Source organism: Myiozetetes cayanensis, unplaced genomic scaffold (genome assembly GCF_022539395.1).
Source record: "Myiozetetes cayanensis isolate MyiCay16 unplaced genomic scaffold, myiCay2020 scf10, whole genome shotgun sequence".
In the NCBI taxonomy this organism is placed as follows: Eukaryota; Metazoa; Chordata; class Aves; order Passeriformes; family Tyrannidae; genus Myiozetetes; species Myiozetetes cayanensis.
The window spans coordinates 28,787,472-28,814,421 of NW_026086605.1; the positions used below are offsets into that span (position 1 = coordinate 28,787,472).

Below are 26,950 nucleotides of genomic sequence, written 5' to 3' on the forward strand. Positions count from 1 at the left end.
TCTTTCCATCACACATGGCACACAGAATATGTAGCAAGCCCCCGCCTCCTGTGGCAGAAATAAACCTGGCTTTAGCTTCCTTTCCCCAGTAAATCCATACCTGGGTGTTGCATTTGGCTTTTGGTTGAACCTCATATAGGGCAGCGAGTCCCAGTCCGGACAAGGTCTGGTAGATGTCACCACATTAGCAGCACTGGCCATTATCATTATGGAAAAAGCTACTGCAGTGCCATTACCTGCTGAGGAGCTTAATCACTGTTTATTTTTGCTGCAATAAGAGTATGTAGTTGACATGGCAACGTTTTCTGTGACACATGTCAATTGATTGTTTTTTCCACTGGAGGAAATCCTGCTTCTTTGAAATCCTGTGTAGCAGCTGTTCCTGCCCCACTGATGATGACAAGAGAAGACACAGCCTTAACTGTCTGCACTGTTTGTCTCCTCCTGTGATTTGGAAGGGTTCAGCCCTGGTGTGAAGGGCTGCAACTCCACTGATTCAGTGTAGTTTAATCTGTCAGTACTGATGGTTTCCCTTGTAGAAGCTCCCATGAGGCTTTTTCTGTTGAGGCTTTTGTTTAAAGTGAATGGTATTTTTCATGGAGAGCTGATAAAATGAGTTTTATAGGAACTATAAAACAGTATATATTTGCTGGTGAAGGACTTGATTCAGCAAAATGTATACTAGGCATGCAAATGCTGCTTCCTATTTCTACTGGGCTTACCTCTAATTGGTAAAGTTAAGATTTTGCTTATGTATTTGGTGAAGAAACCTGTTGCTCTGCATATCACTGCACAGAGACAGAATTAAGAGCATTTAGAGTGACTTGATTTGCAGTGAAATGGAACACTGCAGGATTTGATCATGTCTCCATAGAGAAGCTGGCAATTTAACAATTGGTTTAAGAGCTCAGCTTGATTATTCATAATTTCAAAGAAAGTCAGAGATGCACAAATTAAAACCATGGACCCAATTCTTCTGAAGCCTAAAGTTATTAGGTGTGGAGATAAAGTTGCTTTCATTTTAATATTCTCTTTACAAGGCTGCTGCTATTCTAACAATACTTTGAACAGTTTTATTGGCCTCACTAAGAATAACCTTTAAAGTAGACCATCTTTTATTTTATGTATGTCCAATTTAACACACACTTGTAACATTCCTGACTTGGAACAAATGTTGAAAATCCATGGAAATATAATACTTTTTTTAAAATTTTTTTTAAGGATATTTACTTTTTAGACTTTTAGGTGCTAAATATAGGTCAATTCTATTGCTATCTCATTGTTCAGTAAATATATCATTCTTTCTCATAAAATTGGAGGCTTATGAAGTATCCTTTGCACTAAATTTTAGAGACACTAACTGCTGTCTTCTCTTCCATTTTGAAGTGGGCCTGTGCTTTTGTAACTTGGATTCAGCAGGACAGTGAAGCTTTTCAAGCAAGTCGAAGTCAATGTGACTGTCATCCCCTAGTGGCAGTTTATATCCATAACAGAGGCATTTTATTTTTTCCCCAGCCTGTCAAGAAGTTGAACTATTCAGCCTTGGGAGTCCAGCTCTAGAGAATGTCTTAACATGAAAGTTTGAACTCTGTTTCAGATGTCTTCAGACATGCTTTAACCACTCCTAAATTTTATTTATAACTGGAGACACAAAGGTTGTTCATTTGTGAACAGCGGATGAAGGCTCAAATCCTTTGTCATATATTTTTTGGATATAAAAATTAATGAGGACTCAGATCAGGACTGAGGTTCTGAATGGTAGAATCTTCTGTTCATGTAGACATTGTCTGTACCACCACAGTACAACTTCAACCTTGATTCAGCTTTGCAGATGATTTCCTCACTGGACATACCTACAAAATTTGCTGGTCTGGCAAAGCTTGCTTGGTTTCCAAGTTCATGTCTCAGTGGGTGGGTTGATGTGATGGACAATATTAGTGCCATTTTATCATTTGTCCTCATTGTCGTGGAAAATTCATCCATGGAGGGAGTAGTTCTGATCAGTTTTACATCTCAAAATTCTTTACGTTTCTGCAGTTCACAGTAGGTAGAATCCTCTTTCAATTTCTCAGAATTCTCATTGCTTTCCACTGGTGATGACTTTATCAAATAAATCTCCCTTCAGACAGGATTTTATATTCTAGGTTTCTTGGGCTTGTGGTATAAGGTTGTCAAACCTTTCTCATGGTTTGCGGTTGTCAAATCAATTCAGGTACTTTTATCTTCACTTAGAAGTTTAGTGGATTTGCTGTTCTCCCAGTGCATAAAACAGGTATTTCCCTCTCATATATCCTGTGGAGAAAACAATTCTAGTTAGGAAGTGCATTTATATTTAGTTCTGTAGGTGTAATGAATTCCTAGCTTTTGGAGAAAAAAAAGAGCTTAAAAGAAAATAAAGTAGTTTCAAGGTATTTAAAAATAGAAATTTAGGACCTGTGCCATACCTTTTTTGTATGCATTTTTAAGGCTTCATTTAGGCAGAGCAGTTTAAAAAGTCTCATCATCTCTAGGACACTTTATCTTGATGGCAGCCATCACCTAAAATGTTATGCTGCAGTGAGCAAAAATCTGAGTGTACTGCCTTCCTAAGGTAAAAGAAGAATGTAGCTTGCTCTCCAAATTTGAAAAAAATCAGTAAATTTATTTTGCTGTCTGTATATGGCTTAGGGATTAATGTTCATTAAGAAAATTAATTTTATATGAGAGGAATTATGTATATCTTGGTTTTGACAATTGTAGTGCTGCAAAATGTTCTCATAACAAGTCAGAACGAGAACAGGAGCACAGCATGAAAAACGTTGCATAATTTTAAAATAATACTGCGGATTCAGAAATGCTGAAATATTATTTTTCTGTAAGCAATAGCAGACTGGAAATATCCCCAGTTTTACGGTGTCAGAACGTGGGCAGTTGTGAAGACTAAGGAGAAACTACCTCTAAATCAAGAATCTGTCAGGATTTTCCCATGATGGTTTTTCTGAAGTCAAGATAAAATGCTGCATTTGTTATTGAGGTGTAAAAGACCACTCCTGGATGATGCCATGGTGCCAGCCACTGGCCTGCTCACAGGAATAGACTCTACACACAGGAGTTCAGATGTGAAGCTTACTACAAATGTTTTTATAAATACGAACAGTAAGGATGAGGAAAAGAAAGATTTTTTGCCTTTTTTCCTAGTTCCTTTATTTAGTAAAACTTATTTTAATTAAAAAAAAAAATCCCCTTTTTTAGAAATAACAGGAACCTGAGAGTTTTTTTGAAAAATGCTTTGATCACATCTGATGATCCTGAAGACTCCAGTTGAGTTAATTGATCAGCAGTTACCTCAAAGCACCTGGTGCCAAGTTTAGTCTGTCACTAATTATTCATCCAGAAGTCTTGGGCTTGTAGCAGTAGAAGAGTAAAATAAACCCCTAGTGGCAGCATATTTTTAGTCTATATATCCACAGCTACATGAGGCTTTTACTAATAAGAAGACATCTCCACAAGGTGTATCTTAACCAGTATTGTTATTCTGGCAATTATTTCCAGTGGTCTAATTATAAATGCTAGTACAGCTCTTGCCTGGCTGTGTCCTCTGCAGCATATGTTTTATGTCACTATGTTTCTGAAAAACAAAACAAGCAGAGAGCTCAATTTTCAGTTGACTGTGCATGAAGTAATTGCAATTCCACTGGGAAGTACTATCAATTGTGGTGCTGATCTAGCAGGCATAACTACAGGCATTAAAAATATTTTGGCTGGTAATACAGTTTTAAAAGACACCCTTTTTCTTCAGGTTGACCACAGATACATTTAATTAAATCAATTGGTTTGCATGTACTTGTCAATTACAGCAATCACACAGTGGATGTATTTATCTACAAATTGAAACTGGGCTCCTGTAACTGTAAGTGAGGAACATCGGCTTTTTCTGCTTTACTAGCTTTTATCTTTAATCACACTTACAGAGAGCCTTTAATGGGTTGTGAGATCCAATAATTGAGGTGGTAAGGTTAATGGGGCATCTTGTTATGCAACAGGGTTTTGTTGCAAATAATTTTATATGTTAAATGCGTGAGATCTTTGCAACAGGAAAGTGAGACAAGAATTTGAGTGGCTAAAGGAGAGGCATCCAGCTAACATCTGGTTGCAGAAGTAAAGCTTAAGAACAATGACAGCAACTGCCTTTAGAGAATGACAAAATTGTAAGAGACAGCCAGTATCTGAAATGTAGAGAATGATTTTGTCTGGCAATGGCAGATCTGAGGGAGTTAAAATAACATTTTTTAAAACCTGCACTTGTGATTATCTTACTTCACCCTGTAAAAAGTAGGAGATATTCATCTTTATTCAGTATCTTTTATGCACATGACCATACTGAACATGCACAAATCTTTTCATCACTTCTCTAACCATGGGGATGCTGAGCATCACCTCCACTTTCAGTGCAGAAATGCAGATAATTTTTATTCAGATTGAAGAACTGTGGTCTAGACCACTGTCTGTCAGGATAATTTCTGAGATGATAGGTTTTTGGCTAAGTGGTCCATTTGGTAAAGGCATAAGGTTATTTTCTCAGTCAGTCACCATCCTTCTGAATTTATGCCACAGGAGTCACTGGCAAGCTTAGTTACCTACTATGCCCCTCACTGTATCCTTTGGTGACCATCTGTGTCTCTCAGAAGATATTTCCAGTGATGGGAGAATTTCCTATGTCATTATAATACATCAAACAGTGCACTGAGAGAAAGGTATCTGTAATCCTTAGGACACACAGTACTCCACATTTTCCCTTCCATGGAAATGCTGCCAGCTAAAGTGGTAGTCACCTTATTCCCCACACCCAGGCTAAGGCTGTGCTTCTCTCCCTGCCACCTGAACTGATAGTCTGTTTATTGCAAAGGGCTTGATTTAAACCCCAGAATTTGCTCACTCTGCCCTGGGATGCCTAAAGAATTAAAGAAACTGTGCTACTCATAAAGCAACATGTACTGTGCTTCTGCACAGCACTGATTGTCGATAAAATGTAATTTAGCTAAAATAAAAATACCGATCATCAATAAAGTACAATTTAGCTAAAACAAAAGGCACGTTTCTGAGTAAAAGCCTCAGCAGTATTAGAGGCAGTAGAAGTGATACAGAAAATACTGATGATATGAAAATTGCAGGTTTAATTATTTTTTTTAAATATCCAAACTTTCATGTTCAAACTTTCAAAGAGAATGGCAGTAGGAGCAGTAGGCATTTCCATAGTTGTTACCAGCTGACACTTGTGTTAAAGAATATTAGCTGAAATATTTCTGCTACTGTGCTTCTACCAAACATGCTCCCCAAACCTGGTATGAAAAGGTTGCTACAGAAACCCTTCTGTGTGTATCCAGTACCTTTCTTTGTTCTTTGTACATAAAATAGACAGAAATGTGTCTTTTAACAGCCAGATCATCCATTCCCAGGATGGAAGGAATTCCATGGGGTATGATGAAACTTACTTTAAAAAATAAAGACAAAACTAAAAGCATCATGTAATCATTTAGATCATGACTGGAGGAAAAACAGTCCTATTCAATGAAATGTACCTGTAGATTTAGGAGGCCAGAATAGACCTTTCAGAATTGTTTAAAAAAAGGGAGAAATAAAACCTACACAGTTTCTCTCATATTTCATTAGAATTTAGAATTTCCAACAACCTCAAGGATGTTTGTTTTTTACTTTAGCAAAGTTCCATGTGGAGAGCTAGGGAAATAACAGGAGGTTTGGGGTTTGATGGAACTCCTAGAGGTAGCCCAAATCCACAACTGTGCTATGTATATAGAGAAAAACTGTTCACACAGTCTTACTCAAAGCTGCTTAACAGCTTAAAATGATAAAAAGTCCTTAACACAATTTAAGAACTTAAACCACTTAAACTGTTTGAAGCAGCTTTTGAGTTTGAAGAGTTTGGGAGGGGGGGGGTGGTGAGAGGCATCCCTGCAGAGCTGCAGGCCAGGGGACAGAGCTGGCAGGGTCCCACGTGGTGGGTCCCACCAAAGGGGCCCTTTTGCAGCTAAACTTGGGAGGCCTGGAGGTGACATGATGGAGAAGAGAGAAGAGTTTTCTGCATATTTTTATATAGAATTGTATATATGCCCAGATTGCTTTGCTTTAAATAGTGTTGCAGGGAATCTTACAGGGATGAGAGGTGTCAGCAGTGGCATCTCCCCAGAGAAACAGGGAAGATAGGGCAGAAAAACATTGTGTATGACAAGTCCTCAGTTATGGAAAACAACTTGGGCTTATGGGCCAAGGGAAGGCTCCTCAGGAGCATCGTGAAGAAATCTTCTACACAAGCTGCAAGGAAAAGTGTTCTGGTTTTGTGGCTCCAGGAGTCAGGGGCAGGGAGTGAGGTGGCATGAGTGGGCCTTTCCTTGAGGAGGAATTTTTGATTCTGAAAGATTGTTTTGGGGAAAGAGAAATGGCACGGGTGGAAGGGGTGGCAGGGAGAGTTGCTTTAGTTTGACTGATCTCAAACAGTGCTAGCTGGTCACATCAGAAGCGTGTTGTTAACAGGTGAAGTCATATGTTTATAAAACAGAAAATAAACCATTATTTTTGAGATCTAGTTTGGTCCCTGCTGCCATGTGTGGCAGTCAGTGGTTGCATGTGTGTTTGTGTGTGTGTGTGTGTGTGCACTCAGATGGGAAAAAATGGTGGCACTGCACAGAAGTGATACTTGTGGGGAAAGGAGGAAGGCAGAGGAATGGGAGTGAATGTCTGAAGGGGAAAACAGCTAGGCTGCTGCTTCTGATGGCAGTGATGCCACCTTAAATGTTTTGAAACTTGGTCTGGTTTTCATTGATGCAGGCAGTGATTTACACCTTTCTGTGCAGAAAAGGCTGTAAAACAGGAGTGAATTACATTCTGTACAATTTGAAAATAAATTGCGCATTCACAGCCACTCAGGGTGAGGCCTATTTACACTTCCAGAGTGGTATATGATGAGTAAATGAAAGTTAGTCCTGTGTGTGAATGAAAAATGCCTGTTTTACCAGAGGCTGTGAAAAGGGAGAGCAAGAGAGACTTAGTGGAAATTGGAAGCGAGACTTTTATTTGTTTGTTTAAAACAATCATATTGATTTGGAGTCAGAGGGAGCATTGGTGTAACTGCAAACTAATTCCACTGAATTCTGCAAGGTATTTCTGGTGATGCTGATGGGGCTGGAAGCTTATGTTTATAATGTGAGCTTTTCTTGTGTTCAGGTAAGTGTTTATCACATTATATTCTTGTGTGATGTTGGTGGCATAATATTTAACATGAATGTTATCTGTCCAAAAACACAATCTTCACTGGGGAGAAGCAGAGCTTGGGTATAGTTAAGATCATTTGATCTCAGTACAATTAAATAACTCCTTGGTTTTCTTTTATGATAAGGAATGAGATATGCAAATGTTACTTGGTGAGAGTAAGTGCTTTTTGATTAATGACAGATACAGAAAGAAACCATTTAATTAATGAAATCTTGCTGTTGTGCACATAATGCTAATATCTCAATATTACTTGAATTTCAGAACATTTCAAGATCTGTCCAAACAAATGGATATATCTTATGGTACAGTCAGGGATTCAGCAGTGTATGAATACTTTAAAGCAAAAGGGACAAACCCTTTGGAGCAGGATAACACATTTGCTGAACTGTGGAGGACAATCAGTAAGAATAATGGGGCAGATAATTGCGTATCGAACCCTTCTGAAGGCATCAGGAAGGTAAGACTGGATCACAGGGGCTTTCATTTAATTTTTGTATCACTGTTGTTTCTATGGAGTTATTGTTAAGTTCCAAGAAAGAAATTACGGTCATTTAAGAAAACCCTGAATTTCTTTTAGTACCTTGATGGCAGATAAGAATCATATTTTGGGGTCATGGCTTTGAAGTAAGTACTTTAGCTCTACTTAAGTCTTCAGTATGTAAGTCCTTCTTTGAATCTGGTCATAAGGTTTCTCAGTTTCTTGAGAGTTTTTATAATGCCTTTTTGAGTGTCATTCTGTACATCATCCAGGTACTGACTTTTGTCCTTTTGCTCATTTGAGTTTTTGGGGATTTTTTTCATGAATTGAACATGTTGGAAATGTAAGTGGAAATCAGGGGATTCACAGAATGTGTACTCATTTCTCTTAAACAATATTTAATGCAAGATTTTTTTTGTTTATTGCAAACTGAAAAATGCATTCCCCTGACACCATGCTTTTACCTACATTTTATTTCCCTCAAATAAGACTACACATTTCTTTTGTGAAACTGAGCACTGATGTGAGATTCAGTGACTGATAGATAACAGCTTGGGATCCTACACCAATGTACCAAGTCCTGTGATAAAGAGTATTGGTTCAGATCAGACTGTTACAAATGTCCACTCTCTCTCACAGCCTCTCTTTCCCCTCTACTTCCCATCCTGAAGCTCAGGAAAAACAGATAGAACCTTTCATCAAACCACATGTGTCAAGGAGCAGAAGGGATGCAGACATGTTGTAAGCTAATGTGCTGCTTCTTTAGTGAAAGGTGTCCTCTTTGTCTGTCAATTATCTTTTTCATAAAACAAGCTAACAGCCGTTATTAGCGCAGTGGATGTTTGATCAGATGTACTCTTGTCTGTGAAACACTGGTTCTGAATTAATATATATTACTAGCTCTTTATGCTTTTGTAAGTGGGAAAGGATAATATGGTTGAGTCTTCCATTTTTTTTTTTTTTTTACTTGGGATTTTTGAAACCTTTTCTTAACAGTGAGAGGGAGAGTATCCAAAATCTACTGGTTTTTACAACGCTTTAAGGAGGGTGAACATTAACACAAGCCAACTCACTTCCCAATTCATTATCCTTTAGCAAAAGATTCCCAACTGTTTGCATCACTTTTGGACAAAACCTTTGTACAAATACTGTTGTGTTCTCAGCATAGGTTCACCCTGCCTTTTCACTCAACTCTCAGCTGAGCTTCCCTAAAGGCCTCTGTCACCAGCTCCAGTGGCCTTTCTCCCTTGGTTCAAGGTAGAGCTCTGGCAATAGCAAGGTATGCAGCGTGTTTATTGAATTATTTATTTGATCCACTCAGCCCTTTATGAATATAAGACCTCTATTTTGAGAGATTTTGGTAGCATTTAAAGGAGAAATGGAGACATTATGTACTTTTCTATGTACCCTATCATTTAAGCCAGTAATAAAGCAGCTTACCTCAGAAAAACATACAGTATTTTACTTTTCTTTTTTCTTTTGTACCATTCTTATGGCAGGGGATGTTCTTTATCCATGAAATTGTAAATACTCTTATTCTGTAAGCCTACTGCATGCTGCCATTTATGATAGCTAGATTTTCCTAAGCCAGAAATGTAACTGTAGATTGGCAGGCTGCTGAGAATACCAATTATATTGTCTGTATGGAACTGGCAGCTTCATCTTATCTATGTGATAATAACTTTTCATATGAAGTTTGATTTCAATATTGTAGGGTGATTTTTATATGACTAGATCAACTCCTTCAATTAATGTCAACAATCAAATTTTACTTCGGTCTCCAAAGATGACCAAGGCCACTATTTGGTTAGACACCTACATATATGGGGATTAATATTTAATAACATTGTCAACTAAACTGTTGTGTTTATAGTTTAAGTGTCACTCTTCCTAGCTCATGAGCTCTTTCAATAAACAGACAAGTTTTCCATGTCAAGTATTACAGCTAGAAATTCTGTTTTCTTCTAAAGGAGAATTGATGTCAGCCAAGGAAATGAGAGTTTCATCCATAAACACATACTGCTGCATGAAAGACATGTAAATGTGCCTTAAAAATGTATTTTATAGGAAATAGGAAATCTAAATCTCTCTAGCATAAAAAGATCCATAAAACGCTTTTCTGAATGAGGAGTTGCCTGACACAATGCAAAAAACACCCAAACAACCCAAAAAAACCCACTACTCTCCTTTCTTCCCTTCTCCTCCTTTCCACTTCAGACAGTACCACAGTTCAGCTGTGGTTACAGACAGAGCAATGCCACTTCAGTGCAAAACAGGGGAGTGCTGGTTGCCTGTGCTGCAGGCAGGTATTTCACATGTTTGTCTCTATTCCATCTCCCTCCATGTCACGGAGATTTTCCTACTCCCTTTGACTGTCTGAAAGAAAAAGGGTGGTAGTGGAAGAAAGTCCTGAGAGTTTTTGAGGTGTTTGGTGCCAAGGCAGAGGTCTCTCTTCAAACCCAGCACAGTCCTTGTAGCCACAGTGACCATCTCCCATAAGCAACAGGAGGATGTTTCAGAGGAGGCAAGTTGCTTTTGTTGTGCTCCCAAGGTAGCTGAAAGAGGTCACTGAAGATTGAAAACGTCCTCGTATTCACCAGTGCCCCTGCAGAGCATTAGAGCAGGTCACCAGGCAAATCACCAGTCCATACAAAATACTATTTTGTCACTTGAAATACTATAACAGATGATGACTGATTAACAGGGTCACAGGGAAAGTTTCTTTCTGGGTCAAGCTCCAGCCAGGATCCCCAGGTACTCCTGCCATCTCATCCCAGGTGGACATTTGTACTGGAATCACACACATTTCTAAGCCATTTGCACATCTCAGCAAACTGTTTGCATCATACCCAGTGGCAATTAGTTTTCAGGGTAATGTATGCAATAACCTATGGTTTTTTTCATTGTGGGCACCCATTTTTGCTTTGAAAGAATGAAGTAATATGATACCCATGTAATGCCATATCTGCTATATATATGCACCTAGGAGAATTAAACTGTTGTTGTATTTTATAAAGCCCTGCTTTGGTTGAGGGTCTTCCTCTGTCCAATCAATTTTGTGCCAAAGATGCTCTGAATCCTTTCGTTTCTTCCTGTGTATCACTTTTGATCAGAAGTGAACAAGGCCAAGTAGAGCACAAAATGAGAATGCATCATTGATTTAGGCAATAGCACAGTAAGAATTTATTCCTTCCCTTTTTTTCTCCCCTCAAAAAGTCTCCCTTGACTGCAAATGAACAGCAAACTTTAAATCAGACTGATCTTACTGAACAGTCACCTCTATTCATTCTTATTTTGAGAGTAAAAGTAATTTAAAACTTCAATTAATATGGCTTTTAAAAAATATTTTTCCAATAATTTATTGTCCACAATGAATTTTATATCGTGAATTGGGGTTCTCCAACCATATGCTTTCATGGACCCTCATAAATTTCTGTTTCTTGACCCATTTGAAGTAAAAGCAAATGCTTCCTTAAACCTGAATTTATTACATCCTATAGTGGTTCCTTAATTATTTTAATGTTGGAAACATTTCAACAGGATTAAATGGCATGTCTTTCTTTTTATTAGAATTGTTTTGCTTCTCTTAAAGCATTTTTTTATAGATAATAAATGTTATCCAAGCATGTTTTTGAACTACTCCACTAATGCCATTGTAAAGGTCACTTTTTGATATTTCTGTGGTACCAGCCATGTAATGGGATCAGCTACAGTGACACTCTGTTCTGGTAGTAAATTAATGACAAATTTTGCATTATTCTGGCACTTGTGTCTTTAGTATGATAGCTTCTTCATAAATTAATCTGGAATTAATCTTTTTTTTCATGTTATTATTATTTCTTATATACTTTATTTGAAATAACATAATTAACCATCAGTAAGCCAGGACCCTTTGAACAATAGTCTTCTATCTCCCTCCACATTGAAGAGTGACTTTATGAGGTTGCTTACTGCTTTTCTGGAGTATTATTTCCTATGTGGTCCTTCTTACGTCTTGGAAGGAATCTTCTTTGGCCTTTTAATTTTTTTAGGATTGTGAAGAAGAAACATTTTTTTTAATACAAGTTTTGCCCGGGGTGGTCTTTTTTCTTAAATCTGTTTTCATAAATCTCTTAAACTAAAGATGAATCTGGTGTCTTTGGTGTAAGCCAACGTAGTTGTTCTACCTGGGTAGAATAAATGAGTGCTGCTTTGTCTGGCTTTCTGATAAGAAGGATGTTGAATGTTTATCCAAGTGATTTTTTTGTTCTGCAGCACGCTTGTGTGCTGGCAGTCACTATAAGGCCATAGCAAAGGAGCAAAATACGAAAGACAATTATAAATCTAAAGTACAAATTTTAGCTTATTAGTCTGTATTTAATTTCAGTCATTTTTTATTCTAGCTATTTTACCTATGCTCAGCTGGTGTTTGCCACAGGCCCTTTTACCAGCTCTCTCTCTCTATTCTATCTTTGCAATGATGTCTGATCGCTACTAAAACATTTTTACGGGCCCTAAAAACACACAATTCAGGCTTTAGATGGCTGAGCCGTGAATGCAAGAGCGTGAGGATATGGATATTTGCTGTATTGGGATCAGGACTCGGTTACATGGGTAGGTACATCTGTGTTATACACAACTAGGGTGCTTTTGTGTTCCTTGCTCGTCCATCCCATGGTCAGTGCCAGGTCTTCCTACCTTCCCAGTGGCCTGGAAGCTTAGGGGCATGCATATGTGCACACTTTCATGTAAAAAGAAATGAAAAGTTTAAACAGCCTTTAAACATTTTGGGTTGATTTTTCTTTGAAAATAAGTGTCAATTTGATTTTATTTGGCTTTTACCACTTGCCTAGTGAAGGTATGTAAAAATTAAACATTCTTCAAGCACACATGTATGTGTGCAGTTGTGTGTCTTGCACATATTTTTTTGTAGTTTGACAGCTTTTCTTTAAATTGAACAAATGATACTGCTTAGCTGTCACAACAGATATTAACAGGGAAGGGAAGGATGCTGAATTTAGATAGCAACTAAGCATTTTGTTACAAGAAAACTTTCCACACAATGAACACACTAATAGTATGAGGTCTCCACTCTTCAGAGAAGAAAATTGAGCATGTGGAAGAAGTTTTGGAAGAAACAAATCTCTCCTTAAGAAAAAGGGATCTTCAGAGAATCTGCTTTTGGCATTGGACAGGGGGAGCAGTCTTACACCCAGTATTTCTGGGAGATGAGACGTATGCACAGCTAAGAGTTTAAAACTCAGATTCCTGTTTATGCTAAAATGATCAGGCTGTCAGAGAAATAATGTGATGATATTGGATAGAATGATTAATGTAATTAAAAAAATATATAAAATAGATGTGAAGAGACCTGGTAGACTTTTTTATTGACCACTTGCACTTGTAGGATGTAATTTGAGATAGCAACACTGCAAACAAAAGTTAAGCAGATCTTTACAAAAGATCTGCTGTCCAGCATTGAAAGTCAGTGTACAAAACTCCTCTATATAAAATAACACACAGAAAACTGAGCCTTGAAAAGTAGAATCAATAATGTGATTTTCTTGTAGTCATTGCATTATGACAGAAATCGAATATGTGAGGAAGATTGTGTTCCTCAAGTATTACTAAGAAACAGGTGAGGAACGTATTATATGTTGTCAGTGTTGTTCTTTTCCAAACTGTAAATTTGAAAAGCAAATTTACAGACCAATTCTGAAAGAACAGAAGATAGATACAATTCCTTAAAGCAAATGAACATACAAAACAACAACAACAACAAAACCCAAACAAGCAACCAAAACATCCCCTACAGAAATACAAGACACATTTTAGCACAGCAACTTAGGCCAAATCTTCTCTGGGTGTCCGATTTCTTTATATCCATCAGGCGAAATTTTGTTCTCGGATAGCATGGATTTTGAATAAATTCTGTGCACGGTAACAAGTGCTGTTGTCTTTGTTCCCATGAGTGCATATTTTTAATGCACCTGAACTTGCAGTTTCCTGTCGTAGGTATCAAAAGCCTATGTACTATTTACCACAGATCAAAACCTGACTGAGATGTGCAAAACCAGGGCCTTTGCTGGTCCTTCCCTGCCAGGATGGCTAGTGGGACTGATGGCCATTGCCTCTGGTCCCTCACCAGGTAGGAGGTTTATCAGCACCATCACAGCTGTCAAAGTGTAAAATGGGAAACGTTGAACTCCCTCACAGGAAGGGCAGAGAGGAAGATGCAGAGATTTACAGCTAAAACCCCAGTTAATTAGCTACGTGGTCACTCAGAAAATACCTTTGAAGAGTATCTTTTAGGGTTCCAAGAACACAGGTTGCTGATGGAATGTAGGAATGTAGGCCAAATGCACTTTCTTTCCATTCTGAATTTTGTACACATCGCTGTGTTGGCAGGTTTTGAAGCCTTTTCTGGTGTTTGCTTATAGTAAAAGTGATTTTTTTGTTCTTTCCTCCTTTATGCCACCATTACCAGATTAGGTAAACAGCCAGGTGGAGTATTGCAATGCAAGTGTGGAAGTCTTGCTCTGATCTGGTTTCATACAATGATATTAAAGTGCAACATATTTTTATGAACATGCTGGTTTAACAAGTCGTGTCAGCTAAATCAATGTGTGATTCTAATAGTAGAGTGGGGCTCCTGTTTGAATAACTCCTGTAATAGGAGTTACTTCCTACTGTAGTTCATGTTTTACTAGGATATCAATTGCTGTTTGGGGCTGTGTGAATCATTGACTGTTACTCTGAACTGACCAAGCGAGATGGCAAAGGAGAAAGTGGGAACAAACTCACAATAGTAGCATGCCCTTAACAAAAATAGTATTTTCAAAGGGATCAGTATATAGGCTTCTTTAAAACTTACCAAAGAGGAACATTTCTACTTTGTTTTAACTCAGAAGCAAATGAATTTGTGGGTCTTTAATTGCCTTGATGTTGATAAAAGGGAAGGTGGGAAAAGAGGTAGATTGTGGCAAGTAGCTTACAGAAAATCCGGGAAAAATAATTTTAATCTTTGTTTCCCTAGATTCTACCCACTAGGGGATAACTCACTCATTTGATTTATTCTCATGTGTAAGCAACTGCAAGGGACTTCAGAAACCTATGGTTTTTATCAAAGCATGGTGAATTAAAATTATCTTAATTGCTCAACTGAGGAATCCAATATAATAAAACATCTAACAGAGTCTTACAAACTTACAGGTGAATTTAAAAATAAGCTTACACAGAAATTGAAAGTATGCAGAGGAATGAAATAATACTGTCAGAACTTCAGCCATTTGCTAAGGGAGCTTGGTAAATCAGTTCACAGAAAGAAATATATACAGGAGTTCAGCTCACTATTTTGTTTTGATCTGACCTAAAAAAGGATCTGAAATCACTCAAAGTTTAAAAAAAAAAAAAAAAAAAAAAGTGTACACATTTATTACCTTAGATGTTCCAGCCCATCTGTTCTGTCGTTCACTAGGGACTTAAAAACTTACTGCTTTAATATATTAAGAAACCAATAATTACTTTGACCAAGAAAATGATTATTATTTTTGCTTTGTTGAATCACTATCCAGAGATGTTTCTTTCTTCTTGTGTTAAGTACAGTGATTTACATTCACTGTATGCCCCATGTGCAGGCATTGGTTTCAGTCCCAATTAAGTCTGATGTTTAAGGGCATCTGCATGGGTGTGTGTTAAAATAAAACAATATTTATCCCAAAACTGAGATAATGGGAGATTCTTGTGAATCTTCTTACCTGTGAAGAAAAGAGGAAACTCTTTAAAATCAGAGCATGCGTTTCATTACAGGACTAACATAACTCTTAGAAAGACTTTGTTTATTTGGAAGGGAAATGTGTTTTATTTACGTGTTTATATCAGCAAAGCTACAAAGTTACAATTTTGGTGACTGTGATGACTAGGAAACATCACTTAGTGCTCATACTGTGCCTGTCTTGTTACACGAATGTATGGAACCAGCACATTCCATTCTCCTGCAAAACATACATAAAATCCCATCATCTAGAGTAATAGCTCTGATTTATAATGAATAACCTGTTACATAAACTTTACTTATATCTAAAGTTGGCTATGTTATCCTATGTATTCCTATTAAAAAAGGAAGATATTTTAGCAATGTTTGAAGTAGATGAGGTACTGCTGAGAGGGAAGAGTGTCAGAAATATATTAAGATGTTGGAGGTCTACAGATAACTTGTGACCTAATGAAATACCACCAAGGAATAATTACAAGATCTGGATTCTTTTGCTGGCTTGGGTTTTGTCCTACCTAGGAATTCAGTTTAGTTTAGATTGTGCTGTGTTCATGCTGCATTTACAGGCCAAGAAAGGAAATTATGCTTTCCTGTGGGATGTGACAGTGGTGGAATACGCGGCGCTGACAGATGACGAATGCTCTGTGACAGTCATAGGAAACAGCATCAGCAGCAAAGGATACGGGATAGCACTCCAGCATGGAAGTCCCTACAGAGATCTTTTCTCCCAGAGGTAAACTGAAACAAAGCTCGTTTTATAGGATTCCTCTCTATAGCCAGCAACCATTTGTGGTTCACATTAATGACAGCAGAGAGGTTGAGTTCAGGCTGCAACAAAGCTGCTACTTCTGCTCCATGTGGATCTGGTTTGGGAGGAGGGATGGAGGTGATGTGTTGATGTGTGGCCTCACACCTTCATGCAGTGCTGCCTCTGGCACAAAGGAGCGATGAATATGTTTTTCATATGAATGTGTACACTGAAACGAAGACATGCAGTGGTGCAGGCATGTGTGGCCTTAGGAAAAGGTGAGCTGGTGCTCCCCTCCAGGCAGGGAACTGAAGCAAGATTTCCTCATTCTGCTCCTTCTTTATAAAAAGAAGCAAAACTCCAGCTGCGTAACTAGAGACAAAGCTGCCTCAAGAGAACAGATTGTTAGTAAACAGCTAAAACAGTTATCAAACCAAATCCAAAATGAATCATTCATGCAGAGAAGGGACACTTCACAAGAGACAAAACAATGATTAATTAGCAACTGTTAACACAGTAATTCAGGCATTAAGTAACAGCACTGAAGTAAAATCCTTTTGAATAAAGTACATTTGCTGAAGTAAATGAGTTGGTTGCTGCTTAAATAGATTTGTATTAAGTGGTGCACAAACAGTAGCATGTTTAGCCTCCCATGATTTTGAAATTATTGTGGAAGAGCAGCAGTGGAGTGGGTTGAGCATTTCACTAGTGGGACCAGCTGTTGCAGCTGAATGTAGCCAGACCAGGCATGACTAACTGGTGATTTCCCTTGGAAATGCTGTTTGCATTGCAGTGGAATTTTTGACAGTCTCTTTTTTTTCTGAAGTTACCCAGTGGAGTTTACCTGCTGCTGTGAGTAGAAAGAAGTCTTGGTATAGTGGAGTTTCAGATGAAAAATAAAACACTGTGGTGGTGGGGGGGGGTGGAGCTTTGAGCTGTGGGATGATAGATTTAGGAGTTGTGCAGCATAAAGAAAAGATAAAAAAACTGTGAAAAGGTATAATTGAAAATAATACTTGTCTTTTGAAATTTCTGCAGGATCCTAGAGTTGCAAGAAAGTGGAGATTTGGATGTTCTTAAACAGAAATGGTGGCCACGGATGGGACGCTGTGACCTGAATAGCCATACCAATGCACAGACAGATGGGAAGGCACTCAAGCTTCACAGTTTTGCAGGCGTTTTCTGCATTTTAGCAATAGGCCTTCTTCTTGCTTGCTTGGTGGCAGCATTGGAATTGTGGTGGAACAGCAACCGTTGTCATCAAGAAACACCGAAAGAGGTCCATAACTTTTATTCTTATCACAATTAAAAGTAGAAAACACAAAAGAAAGAGAGAGAGTGAGTGAAAGTTGTGGGATTTTAGGTGCTCTCATACAATAAATTTGATTTACATTGATTCTCCATACTAAGCTTTGCATATAACTTTTTGGGTGGTTGTTTCTAAGCAAATAAAAGAGCAAACAAATGTGTCTTTTGTGCACATGGAAGGTGCCAAACTGACGGCCCTGGAGACTAAAGTCCTCTATTTATTTGTAGAGCAGATACAGCATGGGCAGCAGCAGTGCAAACTTCCCCTCATTGCCCCACCATTGTGCCTCAGCCCTGACCTGGAGAGACCACCTTTAGGGGTAAGAGAGTAGTTCAGAAACACGCCCTCGGCCACTCTGCTGTGAGTGACAGGGAGGCCAGTCACGGGCACCCAGCTGTGCCATCTGTGGTAATGTCGTCCCTGATCTGAGCCCCCACCCACTGGCTGTGAGAACCATGTCCATCCTGTGCAGGCTGTGCAGCTGCCAGCCGTCTGGTAGCTTCTTTCCTTCATGGCTGACCTAGGCTGAGTTTGAAGAGGTACATGAGCAATTAAAAATAAACCAGCTAGTTAATAATTGAATAAACCATATTGTCATGACACTGTTTAAATGCTTCCCTTCTTCTGAGTTCAGTTTTATTTCTAAAAATAGGAGCCTCTGAGAAAACTGACCTTCGTATAACATGTTTTACCTAGAAAAATACCTCTGAGAATTTTCTTGGGTTTTAAGTTTTCATGCACAGTAGTGAGTAATGCTAGTTAGCAATGCTATGATAGAATAATCAGTCCATGCTCAGATCTGTCTTGCATGAAGCCTATATTTGTTTACTTATACTAAATGTTTAACAAACTAACCTCTTGTTATTTTGGAGACATTGAGGCATTTGTTGGTGCTTTCATCTTGGAACAGATGTTTGTTACAAGCAAATAATAGCAGTGAGCTGCACTACAGCTGGAAAATAGTATGTAACCCATCAGCTCTAATCTATGTTTCTCAAGTTGCAGTAGTACTTGACTAATTGACATACCTATCATCTGTAAGCAATTTTGGCAAATTGGCAACCTGGTCTAGTGGATGGCATCCCTTCCCGTGGTGGAAGAGTTAGAACTCGAGGATATCAAGGTCCCTTCCAACCCAAACTGTTCTGTGATCCCATGATTTTGCCCTGCTACTGTGTAGAAGTCGCTCCTGCTGTAACCCCAAAGGTCCCCCCACCTCAACATTGTGAAGGCCTAAAGCCCAGTGGTTGGTGGTTCATTGCCCACTGTGAAAGAGTATCAGGAAAGGGACAGTGGGGTTGTCTGAAGGGTCCTCCTGCTGCATCTGCACAAGCACAAATCTGGCCAGACTATGCTGTGAGTTCCCCTTTCTATGCTCAGGGACTCACTTTTGTGTATCTTCATAGAATGAGATGAGAATATGACTAAATGGCAGTTTCATATAAGATGAAATAATTCACTCATTAGTTGCAAGGAGTTTTAAATACTCATTTTCTATTACTGAAAAAAGTTCTGTCTTGCCAAGTTTAAATATTTTCCTTTTTTTGCCTTTCCCCTTTATTTCTCTTTGTATAACTGTTAAAAGGAGTACTACATATCCCTGCCTATCCCATCCCATCCCATCTTTTCTCCCTTTCTCATCCTTCTCCCCTTTCCCTCCAGTGCATTTTTGATCAGGGTTGCTCTGTACATCTGTACTGCTCTTTTGCAGTTTCTGTGACAAACAGTAGAATGCTTTTGAGCTTCTGTGTTTTAAAATCTGCTGAAGTTACTCACATGGTACAGCTGTGCCTGGGAAAATCACTGTGTGTGGGGTTGGCTCTGCCTTTGGAGCACAAGCAGGCTGGGTTAAGGAGGGAAATTAAACTCAGGTACAGCACATGGACTGGTTCTGGAAAGATCAGTGATGTGAGTCCTGCTGAGGGAGAGGGAGCAGAGTCAGTGGGAGCCCTGGCACAAGTAGGTGTTAAGGTTGAATGAGGAAGTGCATGTTCCCAGGGAGAGGGCACGGGGCTAAGCCAAGCTGGTCAGGAGGGAAACATATGGTGGGTATGCCAGGCAGGCAGGATGGGGTGGAATGAGGGGTCCCTGGCAGGGACAGCTGGGTGCAATGAAAGGCAAGCAGCTAGAGGCACCTTTGGATCCAGCCAGAGGGAGGAGTGACTGCTGCCCAGCACCATGGACAGGCAGGATGCTCAGGGACCCTCTGCCCAGATGTGAGACAGCCACACTGCTGTTGTAATCTAAGCTCTGATCCCACTGCAGACCAAGGGCTGGGGGTTCTGGTCACAGTGACCACAACATCCACTTTACTAAATTAGCAAAAGAATGTAACAGATATTTTCCAGTAGAGTAGGAGTCAGAGATATTTTATTTATGTGCTACCAGTGAGGAGGTGTCAAAGTGGAATTGCTGATGGCTACTGCAATTAAGGTGGGAAAACAAGTTTCAGAAGAGATGGTGTACATGAGTTGGAGGCTTTAGATGTGTTTAGAAGACCTAAGTTTCAAAACTTTGGGAAGGACAGGATCCAGGACTGAGGGGAGCATGGAGTCTTGGGTACTCCCCTGTTTGAGTCAGGAGAAGTGGTGCAGAGCACAAGGAGAATTTGATATCCAGGAGGAGCATGTTCAGGATATCTGATTTCACCACTGTTTCTGGCATTTCTACAGCAAGAACCATAACAATAGAGCTGCAGCATGTGTAGCACACACAGAACATTAAAATCTGCCTCTTAGCTGCATCTGATACTCCAGCCAAGTCATTAGTTCAGTAACAGCTGCAAACTCAAGTCATGCTGCTGATTTTCTTCTGCTTTTGGGAAGGCTTTGGCAAAACATGAGTGTTGTGATATCACCTAGAAATTGTGGGAACTGGGTTTTCTCTCAGCCACTTTCTTCTGTGAAGTGCAGAGCTTGTGGAGGGTCACAGAAGAGGCTGATTTTCTTGCAGTCTGACATTGGACTTTGGTGTCACCTGTGAGGCAAAGGAGAAGGTGGCAATATTTGGCTTCTGTGACCTTTAGCCTGTTAGAAGCTTTATAAATCCATTGTACAAAATTGGAGTGGAATCAGAACTGAATGAGGAGTTGTTGTGGCTCGCAGAGCTCTCGTGTAACCTTCTCTGTTGGCACGAGCCACTCGGTAGGCTGTATCATGTCAACAGCTGCCAGCTCAAAAAACCAGAGATGTTGGGAAGATGGAGGCACAATTGCTATGGCAGATTTATGACAGGGTTGGGTGGTATGCATCTTGCCAGAGAGAGAGAGAAATCATTTTTTTAGAGATTCTTTGCATGTCGAGGGTCTGTGAAGTCTGGGGTCAGAAGAATGTGTGCAGCCTTCATTAGCATTGGAGAAATGTTCTCAGTTGACATTAAGGTGTTGGGGTTTTGCCAGTTTGTTTGTCTTTTCTTTCTCCACTTTGTATTTCTTAGGCTTTTGTGGAGGTAAGGATGAGCCAATACATTGATGTTCAGAGACTCAGATGTCTGCATGGTATAAATCACAGCTCTTAATTCCAATGAGTGTGAAGAATGTAATGTTGACTGTGTACCTGGGTGGAGCAGGAAACTTGCCTTTTGAAACCTGACAACACAACTTGGACCTTGACATTAACATCATCTACTTTTGTAGAGACTTTATAGGAAGAGTTAGATAAAGTGAAAACTACTTTCGGTTGCGATATTTTTACATTATTCACATATGAAGAAACTCTGCCCCACAAAATTTAAAAAAAAAAAAAAAAAGTAATAATTTTTCTACCCATTAGGTCAATTCATTAAGATAAACTTCCAGGAAACATGAATTTCCTTTATTTTCCCAAAGACACAAATGCCACTGATTCACAATTGTGTCATCCAAAGAACAGTGACATTTCTTGCTGGAAGAGTGAGGGCTGGGTTGACTTTCTTTTTCAGGATGTTGACACAAAATATTTTTATTCTATTTGAAACAGATTTATAAAAATGTTTCTAAGTATTTCTGATTTACAAATCTTAATGTTATCCTTATTAATTTTTCATTTAATCCTTATCAGATCAGATTAACAAAAGAAAGATTAGTTCCAACATCAGGAAAAAATGTATATCTGCAACATCATACCACATTCTTCTGTTAGGGCTCAAGTTTGTAATCACAAAGTTGGAAAGATATCTGGTAGGATTAAAATGTCCTTTTTAATTTCTAATACAGAGAAACTTACACTTAGTCATCTTTTCCAAAACAGATCTTCTGGAATTTTTAATCACCCTCTCCTAATTGACATTACACAGCCATCCTATATCCGCAGTAAAATTTAGCCAGCTCATACATCTGTCTCTGTGTGTTAAAAAATTGAATTTACACAGCTGCTATGCAGCCTGCAATACTGATACCTAATCTTTTAACTTTGTTAAGCTTCAGAAAATCGGGGAGTTGTAAAAAAATGAGTATTTATTGTGGAGTCTCTGTTCAGCCACTCTATGTCCCTTTTAAATAACTGAGCAATCAGATAAAGTTGTTAAACCTTGGTACCACATAAATGTTGAGCCTTTAACAATTATCTCTGGAGTTCTATATCTTTTTGTATTGTCCTATGAATTTATTTCACAAAATGAGTAAGCCATAATGTAATTTGGATCATTAAACTGCCAAGGGCTTTGCCACATCATCAGATTGTTGGTATCTTTCATTCCATTTGACAGAATGAAAGACAGTTTTCACATCCCCATTGTCATTATGATCAAGTGTAGCTGCTTATTGCAATGGACTCCCCAGCATCCTCTGTGTTTTATCAGCTATGTCTTAGTGTGATGTGCTGTTCCTCTTGAAGATTATTACTTCTGAGATCTCTTCAGAACTATTAAGGAATCATTCCTAGTTCATCCACATACTACAAAACAATGGAATCTTATAAGCAAAGATAAAATATCTTACTCTTCATGGAAAGAAAGTTGAATTCCCATATTTTTCACTGTGCATGAGGTGTATTCATTAAAAAGAAATGGCAACTCCCTATAAAACAAAATTAACTGCAGAATAATTTTTTTTTCTGGGAACTGGTACTTGTTGCATCTCTCATAAAAGGTGATATTGATTCACTTCTAGTTACCATGGCTCTTGAAAGACAATGTTAGAATGACCTCAAGAAATTCTTGGTTTGATTCTTTCTTTGCTCAGATAATGTATATGATAAATCAGAAATCTATTTTTTTCCCCAACCTTCTGTGCTATTCCTAGCAATATGAGTGATTCTGTAGTGCAAGAAGATTTTGGATTTTTATTGGGTAAGAAATAGCATAACATCTCCTGAGTTGCTACTAGTCATTGTCTCCTAAGTTGTGTCAAATTTATAATTTATTAACAATCACGGTCCTCACAGCTTAGTTTGCTATTTGTTAACTTTCTCTTGCTTCTGCAAAACCATTTTGTTCAGTAGACTCTTTTCACTTTTCTGTTTTTACTTTTTGTTTTTAAATTATTAAAACAGAGCAGCAATTCAGGTACTGTCCAGAGTGGGAACCAGACTCGTGTACAGCATCTTATAATTCCTGTTTCCTGCTACTCCAGCTTAATAATGTTTTAAATGTATTGAATCTCAGAAAGTCTAGACTCTGCAAGTTCTATAAGATAGTAGGGAGGTAGCAAAATTACTCTAAAAACTATCACAAATATCTTGGCAGCATGCAGGATGAAAGGAAGAAAATCTGTATCTCTGGCCGGGGCAGCCCTGTGTGATCTGCCTTAAGTTCCCTTGTTTCCATGTCCAGTGATGTGCAGATTCCAGCCTACCTCAAAAATCCATACTTTTAGCTTTAGCAGTCATGAAAGTTACCCACTAAAACTCTCCTCTGGTATTAGAAGAGCTTGAAACTCAGTGTACCTTAGAAATGGAAGTCTGAGCTGGCAGACACGAGTCCAATGGATCAAAATTTGTCACTGCTGAGAGTTGTGTTTTGCACCATATTCATCTCACTTAAATTCTCCCACCAGATACTATTCCATGGCAACTGAGGCTTCTCTACCTGCAGCATGGTGTCAGCAGTGTTGATTTTGATGATTAAAGAGTCTCTTGCTTTCACCATTATTTTCACTTTCCTTGTCTTTTTCTTTGTCACTTCATTTACCTTCTCTCCTTTGTGGTGTTACCTTTTATTCTGACAATTTGATTCCCCCCCAGGATGGTTCCTTTTGAAAGTGAAAGGAAACATGAGATCATGAAACTGATATTTTATTTTCCCTTCATTGCATGTTCTCTATATTTTATCTTGGTTTTATTTTAAGTTATTTTTTTCTGTATTTTAATGACATGTCTGAAATCTTTGTACATTTTTTTGCTCAGTTGCATATAAATTATCATTTGTTTGTACCACTGTATTGTATTCTACTTTTCTAAGAATAAATAAAGTTTTTTGGGGAAAATAAATCACGCAAACACTGGCAAAATAATGCATTTTAATGCCATCTAGAAATTCAGTTTCAAACTGGCTTTGAATATAATAAGCTGAGAAACTTCATTTAACTAGCATTTTTAAATCAGCAAAGCGGTGTTAGGAATCAGTCAACCCAGAATGCAAAGTTTAATGTTGTTTGATGATAAAGTATAAGCTGGAAGAATCAGTGAAAGGAAAAAAAGAGCAGAGGAGTATATAATATATGAATTGCCTTGTACAGAAACTGATAATAGCTGGAAGGGCATCTTAACTAACTCTGTGTTGGCTTTTTACATGAGTGAAGAAACAAGATTTTCTCTTTGGAAGTGCCTCGCAGTGAAGCAGATATTCTGTAATATCTGGTCACGGGCAGTGTGCACAGCCAGAGTCCAATGAAATCAGTCAACTCTTGCTATTGATCACCATAGATTTCAGTCAAGGCTCTAATGGATTTAGGAGTGACATGTCATCCCTGTGATTTATGACACTGCTACCCAAAGCAGTGTTGAAGCAATTCAGTTTGGTACCAGGATATTTCCCTAACTGCAAGGAAGGGATTTTTCTCTTTGGTTTAATTTTTCTCGCAGTCATGTGAGAAAACCCTGCTAATGGGATTCTTAGGGATATAATCTGGATTTACTTGGCATGAATCTTAGGGGAGAAAAAAATTATCCAACAGAAATCCAACATCAAAAAATGAATGTTGCCATGCAGAGAAATAAAAAAGAAATAACCTGTTTAAAGTTTCAGTTTGGTAATGAGTGTAAGTACTTGCTTAGTTTGCATTACATCATCTATCCCAGAGAACTTCCAAGGCTACTCATGTGCTGCATGAGCTTATGTGTTTTACTGAATTGGAGGCTTAATGTGTCAGATTCTTTTAGATTCTTCACACATTGTTTACAGAGCTAATTTTTGTACGTTTTATCTCAGCCTACAGTGCTATTTTAAAGTTGACTTTTTGAAGGGGGTGTAAAATAACAAAATCAGTAAAAGTTTAAAATAAAAAAACATAAAATGTGACCTTTTTCTCAAATTTCTTTTACATTTTTGTGGTTTGAAAAATGCCTTAGGTGTTGATCTGACTAAGTGTTTAAACATGTACATAAAAATAAATGTGTATCCTGCTCTCACCCAGATCACCCAAACACTTCCATTCTTTTTAGTAGTATAGGATCAAACTGCAATTGCTTTGAAACCAAGATATATAAAGCAGAAACTGGAAGTTACATGTGCATTGAAGTTATTTGCTGATGATTGACCTTGCCATGCAATAATATTAACAGGCAATTTATAAATCTCTTTATCCATTGAATTTAAATAATTTTGTAGTACGTGAAATAACCTATGGTCAATAATAGCAAAATATTAATTATCACAGATATCAATACTGTGGAAAATATATTGTTTTTTAAATAATCAGTGGTTTGGTTATGATTTCCCATAAGTTCAGGACCATATTTATAAACCCATATATAGAAAAGAGCTACTCAAACTTGCTCAATAAAACAAGTATTATTTCTTCAGAATTATTCAGTATGCAAGAGTTCTCTTCTGGGAAGCTGGTGACCAGATTTTTATTATGCTGATCTATTTTAATGATTTGGCTGGTCATATCTTTTCTTATGTCAAAATAGAAGCTTGGGCAGTTGCCAAAACATAGCCACGAATGGGGTTCAGAAATCTTTTCAAAATTCAGTTTTTAATTAAAAAAAATTGTGTCTAATAATCAGGAGTAAGAGTTTTTTTAAGGTTTTCATATACCTGGAGTGAAGAGGAGAGGCTTTGTAAGGCAACAATCACTGAGCATCTAACAGGTTGTAGAATCAACTCTTTGTCTCCTGCGTCGAGTCTCCTACTCCTGACATAATAGGAAAAAAAAATGAGAACTTTTGAGATTTGGATTTGCCTAGACTGGAATGGTGAAGAATGAGGATGTAGAGCAATCTGTTGTGCCTGATGCTCCAGTAGAGTAAATCAGACTGTTGGGGGATAGCAGTGCTTTGCTTTGGGCTCACTAGAGTGAAAAATTACATCCCTTATGGACTAGATAATAATTTAGGATTAAAAAGCTGTGCAAAGCAATGTAAAGAATCCATTAATTTTTAGTGAATTTTGGAATGGAATCTTCATGAATTTAATTCTTACTTCATAAAAGAGTAATCTGTCACCTCACAAGGCAATTTTAGGCGTAGTCAAATTCTAAAAGCATCACCCTCCTGAGAGCCATCTTATGTTACCATGCTATTTCAGACCAGAAGTATAAGAAATAAGAAGTAAATGTTTGCTGAAAAGAGAGAACTATTAATTATTAGCCTCATTATCTTGATACTTTTTTTTTTCTCCCCACATCTTCCTTTCCCTTTCCATCTGGAGATGGCCAATGATGTGAGGCTGGGCCTCAGAAGCATGGTGAGAATTTATAATAAACATACAGATAATCGGTTTCTTGTTGAAAATGCCTGCACAGAAGAGTACCTGATAGTTTTTTCCTCATCTTTACCTCTCCCCGGAACTCCCCTTGAACCTCACCTTTGTGTTGCTGGAAATGCCTGTAACTACAATATTTGTGGTGTGTACACAGTAAAGGTTTCTCCGGTTGCAAGTTCTCCTTTCTCCCAAGAGTTCCTTTGCAGAGACCTGGGCATGCTCATCCACCAGCACTCATTCTGTACTGCATTTTGCTGCTTGTGTTAAAAATGTGTTTCTGTGCATTCTCTCTTATTGTCCTGTTTATTTTTAACCTCATGAAAACTGTGGAAACATTTGTATAATGTGAACCAGTCATTCATTTTCTTTGTAGCTGGGTTACCGTCTTGAGAACCAAGGCTGGTAAGGATTTTAAAGCTTGAATATCTCAGCATGAGGCTGAGTGTCCCCTTTTGTATTGAGTAACAAATGAAAATGCTATCACAGCCTCTTACCTTGCAGGTTTGAGCGTGCTGTGAGCTGTTTCTCTGTGATTGCACTTGGTTAATGGATTGT

General features: G+C 38.2%; 1 protein-coding gene across 2 annotated transcripts in view; it reads left to right on the top strand.

The window, feature by feature from the left end:
- The window catches only part of GRID1 (glutamate ionotropic receptor delta type subunit 1), a 504,271-nt gene that overhangs the window by 466,007 nt on the left and 11,314 nt on the right, over positions 1-26,950 (top strand). The window contains exons 13-16 of one of the 2 annotated variants that reach the window (XM_050305784.1): positions 7,528-7,723; positions 16,064-16,230; positions 17,284-17,524; positions 17,787-17,873. In XM_050305784.1, the coding sequence (XP_050161741.1) occupies positions 7,528-7,723; positions 16,064-16,230; positions 17,284-17,524; positions 17,787-17,873 (691 nt within the window). The remainder of the gene's footprint in view (positions 1-7,527; positions 7,724-16,063; positions 16,231-17,283; positions 17,525-17,786; positions 17,874-26,950) is intronic. The other variant, XM_050305782.1, reaches the window with a different exon arrangement.